This window comes from Adiantum capillus-veneris, chromosome 14 (assembly GCF_014529385.1).
Source record: "Adiantum capillus-veneris isolate H3 chromosome 14, ASM1452938v2, whole genome shotgun sequence".
In the NCBI taxonomy this organism is placed as follows: Eukaryota; Viridiplantae; Streptophyta; class Polypodiopsida; order Polypodiales; family Pteridaceae; genus Adiantum; species Adiantum capillus-veneris.
The window spans coordinates 96,256,214-96,268,433 of NC_140944.1; the positions used below are offsets into that span (position 1 = coordinate 96,256,214).

The 12,220-nt window shown below is 46.3% G+C and overlaps 1 protein-coding gene across 1 annotated transcript; it reads left to right on the top strand.

Annotated features, from left to right (window-relative positions):
• Nucleotides 1-1,322: 1,322 nt before the first annotated feature.
• Nucleotides 1,323-10,853, top strand: LOC147442792 (uncharacterized). Its single transcript, XM_086529707.1, has 6 exons — nucleotides 1,323-1,411; nucleotides 1,452-1,458; nucleotides 1,503-1,630; nucleotides 1,765-1,853; nucleotides 1,948-2,070; nucleotides 10,762-10,853. Exons 1-6 carry the CDS (start codon nucleotides 1,323-1,325, stop codon nucleotides 10,851-10,853), a joined length of 528 nt encoding a protein of 175 aa, XP_086385833.1.
• The last annotated feature ends 1,367 nt before the right edge of the window (nucleotides 10,854-12,220 follow it).

The following is a 12,220-nucleotide window of genomic DNA, read 5'->3' on the forward strand; positions in this document are numbered from 1 at the left end:
GATGATAGAGAAATAGGGTAGAGTAGATAGAGGATTTTATAGATAGTCAAGAGAGAGAGAGGTTGGAGGAGAGAACTGAGGTAGAGTGGATAGAGGTTTGTATAGATAGTTAAGGGAGGGAGAGGTTGGAGTCAACCTGAGAGAGAGGTTAGAGTAGAACTCAGGTATGGTGAGTGATGCTCAGTAGAGAGGTAGAGGAGTAGAGATGGTGAGTGACGGTAAGTAGAGAGTTAGAGGAGGAGAGATCAGTAAAAGATGGAAAAAAATGGTAAGCTGTATTGAGCCATCTCTTTATATAACTCCTTGATACAAGTGAAATGTTGAGAGTAGGGAGGGTAGAGGTTGAAATTGTTCCAAAAAAAAACAAAAGGGAGTCAATAACGATGTCGCTATTGCCTCCCCAAATTTTTATATTAAAAGCAATACTCCCTAGATCTTTAAGGTTTCTTTTTATAGTTTCCTACCACGTTTATACTCTGTTCTTCTTCTCTCTCTCTCTCTCTCTCTCTCTCTCTCTCACACACACACACACACACACACACACACACACACACACACATATACATACATATATATATAAAGAGAGAGATTTTTTTATTCATTTATTTATTAATATACATATAGATATATGTATATTTATACCTTTATATATATATTTATATATTTTTACAAATAAATAGATACCTAAATGTATACTTATATTCCATGCGATTCCCAAGTAAGCTCTCTCTCTCTCTCTCTCTCTCTCTCTCTCTCTCTCTCTCTCTTTGAGGTATCTTGGGATAGTTTCCCACTAAGTGCAGGATCTGGGCTTTGTCGCTTGGAGTCAGTGGTGGTTGAAGAGCTTTCTTGCAAAGCTAATGTTGTGGCAGGAGTTCCATTCTTTGGCTGAGTGATCACATTGCTAGTCATGTGTGTCATGGACATGGGTAGTTGTGAAGGATCAAACAAGGGCACCATTGCAAAGATGTTCTCCTTCATAGTGCCATCCATTGCATCGCCTTTAATCATATCATCTCTTGGACTATAAAAATTTTGAGTTTTCAACCAGGATGCGGAGTTCATCACTGAGAATCTAAGAAGATTATATTGTTGCTTTGCCGAGTGCGAAGGGAAGTTATACTTCCCCGAATTGTGGTCTCTTGCAGCTTCATGGTTTGTCATGCTTTGCCGAGTGGGAAGGGAAGTTATACTTGCGCTTTGGAGGCAAGTGACCGTGTGAGAACGTAGGCCAATTTCTTTTTTTTTGCATGGCTATATTAAAAAGCAAAATAAGAAGGTTGCTACTGGTTGGTACGTGGCTGGAGAGGAGGCGACTGCAGATGGGAATGGCGGGTACGCGGCATGCAAGGAGGGGAAAAAGGGGACGGCCTACTGCTGCAGATGGCAGCATGGGGGTGCAACAGAGAGGGCCGCCGCCTGCTGGATAGGGGGAGCAGTAAAGTGGGAAGAAAACATGCAGTGGAAGGGAGGGGCGGCCGAAATTAAAGGGGCTGCTCAAGAGGCTCTTCAGAGGGGCCACCAGGGCATGCAGTAGAGGGGGCAATGCTACTGTGGAGGAAAGGGGCTGGCAAGGGCAACCTGCGGAGGCCAAGGGGCTGGAAAGAGAGGGAAAGGCCTCGTCCTGGACGTAAGCAAAGCGAGCTAGAGGCCGCGCTGCCTTTTTTTTGGCTTTTTTTAAGACACAAATAGAGAGAGCAATAGCGATATAGCGGATATCGCTATTGCTACTCTACTTTTTTTTTCCTTCTGTGCTTCGCTAAGGGCTCGCTCGCCATCAACTACCCTTGCATGCATAGCTCTCTCGCCATCAACTGGCCTCGCATCCCAAGTAAGCTCTCTCTCTCTCTCTCGCTATTGCACCCTTTTTTGGGGTTTTCTTAATACAATAATATCGCTATTGCTCCTCTGAGTTTTTTTGTTCTTCTGTGCCTCGCTAAAGCTAAGCTCTCCTCAACTCTCCAAGGTTAATTAGCTCGCCATCAATTGGGACTCCATCCCCTCTCATGCTCTGCTCACAGGCATCACTCACAGGCCAATTTATGCATCACTCACAGGACTTCCTAATTAGTAAGCTCTCTCTCTCTCTCTCTCTCTCTCGCAGCCCTTTTCTGGGGTTTTTTTAATACAATATTAGAGGGAGCAAGTTTTTTTTAAATGTTGTGCCTCGCCAAGGCTTAGCTCGCCATCAACTCGGACCAAATCCCCTCGCTTCTCCAAGGCTAAGCTCGCCATCAACTGGGACTGCATCCTATAAGGGAAGTATGTGCCACTTCCCCCAAATTGCGAGCTCCGTTTTCATGTGATTACTTGCGTCCCTTGTATTCGGCACTTTCTTATGATATTGATCATTCGTTCGCGTCCCTCACTCTCATGTCCCTCTTGCGTTTAGTTTTCAAGTTGCGTTCTTGTGTATGCGTTTGCTTGCCTGCAAGTCCTGTTTGCATCGCAGGTGAGCCGGCGCGGCCCCATTTCCGCGACGCCCCGAACGAGGGCGTCACACTTGGTATCAGAGCTTCGGCTCGAGTCTCCGTTGACCCGACATCGGCCCGTGGCCTGTGCTTGTCACCACGTTCTCGGCCCGTTTGTCCTGTTTCACCACGTCCCTTGCGTTTTCTTCACGTTCTCCACCGTTTTTCACCGTTTTGCCCCGTTTGACCCGCGTTCTTGGTCCGTTTTGGCCCGTCCCTTGCGTTTTCTCCACGTTCCCCTCTGTTTTTCGCCGTTTGGCCTCGTTTGACCCGTTTTTCAACGTTTTACCTCGTTTTGCCCCGTTTTACACCGTTTGGGACCGGTTTTCATCGTTTTTGAGCCGTTTTTCACGGTTTTCGTCGTTTCGGACCCCGTCTTGCGCTGTTTCATAGTTTTTCGACGTTTTCAAACCGTTTTCTCACAGTTTTTCCGTTTTCGATATTTTTGAGTTTTTCTTTTCGGCTTCGGCCACACAAGTACAGAAATGGTTGGAGATCAAGAATATGATGACGGATACAGAACCGAGCCTGATTTGAATAAGAAGGAGAAGAAGAAGAAGGAAACAAAGATACGACAAGATGCCCAAGACACAATAGAAAGGAGACTGGAGGAACGCATCATGGCCTCCGTGGAACAACAAATCAACTTGATGTCGGCTAACCTGGGCGACCTGATTCAAACACAGCTAGGTCAGCGGTACGAAGACCGTCCAGGCACCAGTAATGTCCACGCGGCGTAACACACAAAGACGACCGCGGCCCGAAGACGAAGACTATCAGGATGATCAAAGTGAAAGATGTTACTACAGCCCTGACAGACATCTAGAAGACGAAAAAAGACTGGGAAAATTCAAACACAATCCCCCAAAGAAATACAAAGGTCACCGCACCTCACTGGAACTCAACCAGTGGTTCAGTGAGGTAGAAGACTACATGCAGTGGAACAACATAGGCAGACGCAGATGGGTGCAAGTGGCCAAAACCTTTATGGCCGACGACGCCTATGTATGGTTCCTCACTGAACAGCACTCAAAGCGCTGGGAGGACTGGGAGGACCTACAAAGAGACATGATCAGTTACTTTATCCAAGAAAATGAGGGCAACAAAGTCAGAGACTCGTGGCGCGATCTGCGCCAAGACGGCCACATATTAGACTATGTTGTTAAGTACCGCCGACTGATGCTTCAACTTCCACTAATGCACACAGCAGACAGGCTACATGGTTTACTGTACGTCCTTAAGCCCTGGGCCCGTCGAGAGGTCGAAAAGCAGAACCCCAACACCTGGGAAGTGGCCGCCAATATGGCAGAAAAGCTACGCGACACAAACCCCACACCAGGTTTGCCTCCAAATAACCCTCGCCCCAAAAATTTTGCCCCCAACAACTGGCATAACCCACCTGCCGGGCAAGGACGCGGATTAGTACACAATAATAGAAGCAATGTTCCCCGCCCACCACCACCCAATTCCAACCCTGGATTAGGCCGCGGAAATGGCGCCTTAATCCCACGCAGCTCTTTTGCGAGCAACTCTTACAGCACCACGTCCACCAGTTTTGCCCCCAACACCTACCACGGCAATAATAACAATCCGCACCACGACCGCATCTGGTGCAGTGACTGCCGAATTGCTCATGGTCCCAACTACGCTTGTGTGCGCAAGCGCAATCATGCTTCATCATCATCTAGCAGGGCCAACACCATCCAAATAGAAGAACCACCCTCCCCCCCCCCCAAATAAGAATCGAGGAAATGGATAACCCTTCTGCTGATCAACAACTTCGGATTGGATCAATATCCCTCCACCGTTAATGCATGGCAGCAGCTATCACGGACATTCAGAACTTATATGTCCACGCAACAATTCGGTCCCAACAACAATGGATCATGGTTGACTCACGCGCTACACACAACTTTCTATCCCCGCAGTGCGCCGCTCGCCTGAGCCTACGCCTCACCACCGTAAATGAAACCATTGTCAAGTTTTCCTAAGGAAAGGATAGCAATGTCAAGGTAGCCCGTCAAGTCAGGATTGAGATGGGTGAATTCACATGTCGACTTGACTTCATAGTGGTACCAATGGATGACTTCGAGGCAATCATTGGTCTGTCCTTCAACGACAAGTATCTCATTGTACTCCTAGGCATGAAGGTGGACCAATTGCTTCTGAACAATCAAGGCAAAGCAGTTACAGTCCAAGGCGCTAGACTCACAAAAAAGCAAGCATTCACACGTCAGGCGCATCCTCAAACCAGCCCCCCCCCTCATCAACCGCCAAGACCCCGCTCAACTAGCAGTGATGCAAGGTAAAGAGAAAGTCCCAGAACACTCCCCCCTCAGACTCAATCTCATGAGTGCAAAGCAAGCAGAGCGGGCTCTCAAGAAAGGAGCTCAAGTTCACCTCTGCATCATGCAAGCACAAGAGCAGCCCACAGCAAGGCTCAACTCCATCACCATCGAGCAGGGCAAAGTGGGTGACCCCTCACTTACCCCCATCCTCCAGAAGTACAAATATGTCATGCCCCCAGAACTTCCCCTCGGCCTATCCCCTCCCCGTCAAATTCAACATGAAATTGATCTCATCCCAGAGAGCACACCCCCGGCGAAGGCCCCCTACCGCATGAACAACACCGAGCTAAAAGAGCTCAAGAAGCAACTCCAGGAATTGGAGGATCAAGGTTTCATCCGGCCCAGCAGCTCTCCTTTTGGGGCCCTAGTCCTGTTTGTCAAGAAGAGAGACGGGTCGATGTGACTATGCGTGGATTATCGGGCCCTCAACAAGATAACTATCAAGAATAGGTACCCAGTCCCCCTCATGGAAGATCTTCTGGACAGACTACAGGGTGCCCAATACTTCACTCGCATCGACCTCCGCTAAGGCTACCACCAAGTCTGCATCGCCTCTAAAGACATCCAGAAGACCGCCTTCCACACACGCTACGGCTCCTGGGAATGGATGGTCCTGGGGTTCGGTCTCACCGGCGGTCCTGGCACTTTCTGCAGAATAATCCATGACAGTTTCCGTGACATGATAGATGATTTCCTCATTACTTACATTGATGATCTACTCATCTACAGCAAGACGTTAGAAGAGCACTAGAAGCATGTCGCCGCAGTAGTACAATGCCTCTGAGAACACCAGCTGTATGCCAAGCTGGAGAAGTGTGAGTTTGCGGTCCAGAAAATCGAGTTCGTGGGCTTCATCGTCACGTCAGAAGGTATTATGGTGGATCCCAAGAAAGTCGACGCCGTCATCAAGTGGGCCCCCCCGACATCCATCAAAGAAGTACGAGAGTTTGTGGGCTTCTGTCAGTACACACGCCGTTTCATCCGCGACTTCAGCAAGATTGTTGCGCCACTTACAGAGATAAACAAAGGCCACAAACCCTTTCAGTGGACCTCTAAAGAAGAAGAAGCCTTTGAGAACCTGAAGATCGCCATGTGTAGTACCCCCGTCCTCCGACTAACCGACTTCACCAAACCATTTGAAGTGCATACAGATGTCTCCGATGGTGCCATTGGTGGAGTCCTCATGCAAGAGAATCAGCCCATCGCCTACGAATCTCACAAGTTCACAGATGTAGAAACAAGATGGACTACACATGAGAAGGAAATGCTCGCTGTCGTCCACTGTCTCCGAAAGTGGCGACACTATGTCCAAGACAAACACACAAAGGTCTATACAGACAACATCTCCCTCAAGTACTTCCAGACACAACCCAAAATCACCCCCAAGCAAGCTAGGTGGCAAGACACACTGGCAGAATACGACATCGACATCATCCACAAACCGGGTACCACCAATGTCATGCCCGACGCCCTTAGTCGAATGCCCACCCTCACTGCTATCTCCACCGCAACCAGCACTCTACGCCAACGCATCCTCGACGCTCAAAAAGCTGATCCTGCTGTCCTCCGCATGCTCAACGACCACATCTCTGGGAAAGGTGCAATGGGTCTATTTGAAGTCAAAGATAACCTCTTCTACGCGCATGGAAAAATCTACATCCCCAATGATCCAAAGCTAAAGAAAGACCTCATGTGGGAGGCTCATGACTGCAAGCTAGCTGGACATGGTGGCCAGAAGATATCTTATGACAAACTCCATCAACACTACATGTGGCCAAAAATGAAGGACGACGTAATCGACTACGTGCGCATCTGCCCAACCTGTCAACTGGTCAAAGCTCAAAGAGTCAAGCCTGCTGGACTCCTCCACCCCATGCCAACACCCTCCCGGCCTTGGGACATGGTAAGTATGGACTTCATCGTCGACCTCCCCCCCTCCCACGGCCACACTACCATCATGGTGTTCGTCGACTACTTCACCAAGCAAGCCCACTTCATACCTGCAAAGCCTCCCGTCACCGCCTACCAAGTCGCCAAACACTTCTTCGCCAAAGTCTTCAAATACCACGGCCTCCCCCTAGCCATAGTTTCTGATCGCGACACCTTCTTCCTCAACTACCTCTGGCGCGAGCTCTTCAAGCTGCTAGGAACCCAGCTCCGCTTCTCCTTCGCCTACCACCCAGAAACCGATGGTCAAACTGAAAGAGTCAACCAAGGCATTGAAGACTACATCCGCAGCTACGTCAAGGTAGATCAGAAGGACTGGTCCGAATACATGGATGTCCTCGAATTCCACTACAACAACTCCATCCATAGCAGCACTGGCTACACCCCCTTCGAGCTCTCCACACGTAAAGAAGTCATCACACCTCTTGCACTGGCAACCGGCGATGTGCATGCCCAGGATCTGGAATGTGAAGAGTTTCTTCAACAATGGCAGACGCGCATGCAAAATGCAAAGAAAAGCCTCGAGCAAAGCAAGGTACGCATCGCCAAATACGCCAACCAAAAGCGACGACCTGACAAAATTTTAAAAGAAGGTGACCTGGTCCTCGTAAGCTCTCAGAATATCACCCTCCCTCAAGGCCTCTCCCCAAAGTTCAATCATCGCTACTATGGCCCTTACAAAGTGCTCAAATCCTTCAACGACGTCACCTTCAAGCTGGAGCTACCACCACACATCAACATCCACAACGCCTTCCATGTAAGTTTGCTCAAAAGATTTGTGCCGGATAACACCTATGGGCGAAGTCTCCCCGAATATGTAAAGAACGGCCCGCCACATGAGCCGGAGGCCATCCTAAAGTCGCGCTTTGGGCACCGGGGACAACTCTTCTATGTCAAATGGCGCAACTGCCCCATGACGGAATGCACTTGGGTACCTAAAGAAATCACGCTTCGACTCGGAAGACCCCTTGTGTTGCGCTTCTACAACATGCCCACTTAAGAGGAGGACAACACACTAAATGAAAACCATATAGAGTAGTCCTCCCCCCCACTTGTAACTAGCATAACCCTAAGTAGCTAGACATTTTTGGGCAACACTTCACTCCCCCCTTGTACATATCCGCCCCCAAAACTTCGGCATCAACTTCTGTATCGGCACCTCTCAAAACCCCGGCTTGACGTGGGCGTCAAGCTCTCTCAAACTGGGGGTGTATATAAGGGAAGTATGTACCACTTCCCCCAACTTGCGAGCCCCGTTTTTTTGTGATTACTTTCGTCCCTTGTATTCGTCACTTTCCTATGATATTGATCATTCGTTCGCGTCCCTCAGTCTCGTGTCCCTCTTGCGTTCAGTTTCAAGTTGCGTTCTTGTGTATGCGTTTGCTTGCCTGCAGGTCCCGTTTGCATCGCAGGTGAGCCGGCGCGGCCCCTTTTCTACGACGCCCCGAACGAGGGCGTCACACATCCCCTCGCATGCTTCACTCACAGGCATTGCTCAAAGGCCTTGAATGCATCGCTCACAGCCCGTCCTAAGTAAGCTCTCTCTCTCTCTGTCTCTCTCTCTCTCTCTCTCTCTCTCTCACACACACACACACACACACACACACACACACACACACACACACACAGGCAAGCGGAAGCCTTGCATAAGGGCCATCCCAAGTAAGCTCTCTCTCTCTCTCTCTCTCAAACTGGCAAGCGGTCAAGCAATTCCATCACTTTAATAAGAGATTGTATTGTGAATATCTACGAGGGCACTACCAACAGCAAGTTGAAATGCATGGCAGATTGAGGTTGAAGAAGTAGATAGGATAGGAACATTTTTAGGTAGCCTTTGGGAGTCCAAAATGAATGTTGCAGTACTTCTACTTGAAGCCGATTGCCTGTAGGTTTGGGAGAACTAAATTGAAGGCAATGAAGAGGAGAATGCTGCTTCTTTGGATGGTACCAAGCAAAATCAAGAAGTTCTGAAGGTAACAGTTATGTTATCTAGTTTCCCTTCATCTTGTTTTCACTTCGCTTGGAAATTGTCAGTGCATTTATTGCCAGCAAAAGTTTTGACCATTTGGGCAGTAGCGTTGGCAACAAACAGAGTTGTACTAACATAAGTATCATGTTGTAATGGATAAGGTGGTATTGACTCCTTGGATTTCACCACTTATCAATCTAATTGTGTATTATAACTTCTAAAATAGTGAATGCCAAATATTGATTTCACTCTATTGTGATGTTCCTACTCTAAGCAGGGAGCAATGATTTTGGTTCACCAAAGTAGCAATTCATGTATACATTATAATGCAACATTAACGATGGTGGAGTAGTAGGAGAAAACTTTAGCTATGATAAGATTCCTTCTAGGATATTCTAGTGTACTGTTAAGATATGTTGATAGGAGTAGGAGAAACTAGAGCTTTACATTTAGTATTTTCTACTTTTCTTTGGTACAAGGCAGGTTACTACCACTGTGATTATGGACCCTAGGATCAAGTGCATCTTCAAAAAAAATCCTAACACATTCCTATAAAGCAAATACCAGAATGTGTTGATCTAGATCTATGCCTTCTGCTGCTTGCATTTGCAACAAAGCTAGTGGGAAATCTAGTGTTGATATGTCGTCGAGAACATGCATGGGCATTAGCGAGCTTAGCAAATTTAAATGGGTACTAGCTTGACCATACAACTATCGTCCTGTGTGCTACTCCATTTAGCCTTCATCGTGGTGTTGCGGTAGGTAAAACTATATGCTTGCTTTGGAAAATTAGTGTGTGATAGAGTGTGTCCTCATTATGAGTCTTAAGTCCCACAGATGTGATGCTTGGAAATCGTTGTATTCCACAAAATTGGTGCCTACAGATTGAATCGAAAGCCTAATTCGGATGTTATCTGTGATCACGACAACGCCTGTCATTGGCAACTTAAAACAGATGGCTGTCCTTGGCGAGGTATGCCGTGAGTTTTCAAGAAGTTCACCTCCATTGTATTTTCTTATCTATATCTCCAGACATGCATTTAGAATGATGATATCTCTTCAGGGGACATGGAGAGAAGTCCAACTTTACATGAGAAGCTACTCTCTTTCTATACAAAGGAGGGTAATGTAGTATTACAAATGTATGCTGGTTGAGGTCTTCTTCCACGTCCGGGGCTGTGAATGGGTCAACATGTACTATTGCTAGATTGAGAAGAGTCAATGGAAGAATTGCAACATCTATGTAGTGGTAAGTGTCTTTCTTCCTCGAGTAGTGTGAAAGACAAAATTATGTATCCCTCCTAATATGATGCTAAGTAAGATCTATTTGGTAATTGATCATCGTGAAGGCACAGGCACACTTCCTTCTTGTAATGCCAAAAGGAAACTCATAGTGTTCGATGTTAACGGTGTCCTGTTGAAACGGTGGTGGTGGGAAAGTGCTCCTTCCCATGCTACAAATATTCTTAATGTAGGGCGAATGGGTGTGTCATTGTGACGAGGGCTATTGCTATTGATGAGGGTGATGTTTGAGCTATTCGATGTAGGGGTTTGGAGCTCCATGGAAGAGCAAAATATCACCCCAATTATCGATTTAATTAAGAGTAAATACAAAGAGGCTGGGTATGGTGAGACATCAAGGACACTATGAAGACAAACAACCAAAATTCAATTTGGTGTTTGTGAAGAACCCTCTGGAAACCATTCTAGTAGATGACAATCCTGAGAAGGAAATTGAAAACCCACCACATATGCTTGTCACAGTAAGGAGTTATGATGGAGCGAGCAACGACAATGTGCTCCTCATGAATTTACTCCCATATCTAGAAGGTCTTCATGCATATCCTGGGTTAGCATCGGATTATATCAAGAACACGCCTTTCAAACAAGATACGCAGTGCGTGTCATAGGATTCATTTAATAAGTGATTGGTTTCAAATATTGTCTTCTATGACTTCTTAGTAAACTTTCAGTATTAATGTAGTTTTTGCTAAGAGCATTGTCCCTAACCAAAATTTCATTGTAGTTTCTACAACGCATGGTGGGGAAGTTCAGCACACAACGGAGGCGACACATGGTCTTGGAGGAGAGGTGGTCATGACACATCCTAAAATGTGATGAGGGAACCAAGGTAATTGTGTACACCACAATGTTTAGCTACTATATTGTAACCAACGCTATATTCTCCACTCTCTCTATTTGTTTTAATCTATTTGGAGTTAGATATGTACATGTGACGAGGGACCAAGATAATTGTGTACACAGCAATGTTTAGTTGTGAACGTCATCAAATAAATACAGTTATTTGGGTCATTTATTACTATCCATTCTATATCTTTGTTTTAATCTATTTGGTTTTAGATATGTACAGAAGAGAGAGAGAGAGAGAGAGAGAGAGAGAGGACACATGAGGCAAATTGAGAGAGAGAGAGAGAGAGAATGAGAATATTGTAGCCTAAATGATTCTAGCATGCAATAGCATGAACATGCATACAAGTTAGACTAATAGTTTTCTTTTTGGTTCAATTTGATAGAAAACCACATTGCATTGTGGGGGGAGGGGTAGGTATTGGTGGGATAGAGGAGAAGAGAGAAAGTAGGAGCAGATGGAGAGAGAGAGAGAGTAAGCACGGTTTATTGGGAAAGAGGAAAAGACAAAGGACACATGAGGTAGATTGGGAGAGAGAGAGAGAGAGAGAGAGAGAGAGAAGGGAGAGGGAGGAATGAGGTAGAGGAGAGAGAGAGGGGGGGGGGGGTGTAGGGGTTAGAAAACCATACTCCAATGTGGGCGGCGATATGGGGATTAGTGCGGTAAAGGAGAAGAGAGAAGGGCTGAGGAGGAGCAGAGAGAGAGAGAGAGAGAGAGAGAGAGAGAGAGAGAGCACGGTGTCGAGAAATTTGCGGTCTTGCTAGGAAAGCACCGGGCTTATGGCTGTGAGAGTTTGTGAGAGAACTCAACAAAAACTATATGAAGGAGTTAAACCATAGATGCCATGAAGACTAGGGTTTGGAAAGAAGTGCAATCAAAGAAGACTCACTCTTTCTCTCTTGCACTCACACACACACAAAGAAAGAACGCAAAAGAGAATGTCAAAACAATACGAAGATGAAAACATGAAGGCTATGGTCATATCGTATCATGGGTAATATGAAAGAGTTAATGGATGAGTTAATGGCATTCAACCTTGACTGACCAAATAGGCTACAAATTGTTCTTTGGAATTGTAGTTTTGTGCTTACCATAATATAGACATTTTGTCTAGTGATTGGGATTAATTGTGTGTACAAATCCTCTTGGTTCATAGCAAGATAACTACGCTTACATCAAAAGAAAAATTATAGTCTATGAGAGGTAGTATGATGGGATCCGGTGATAGAAGTATTTCATTGAGCCTTTCAGGGCCGAAGAGAAACACTATACGTTGTTGAAAGTGTATTTTACGGCTAATCCATACGTTAATTCTAATAGATGGTACAGAGTGAAA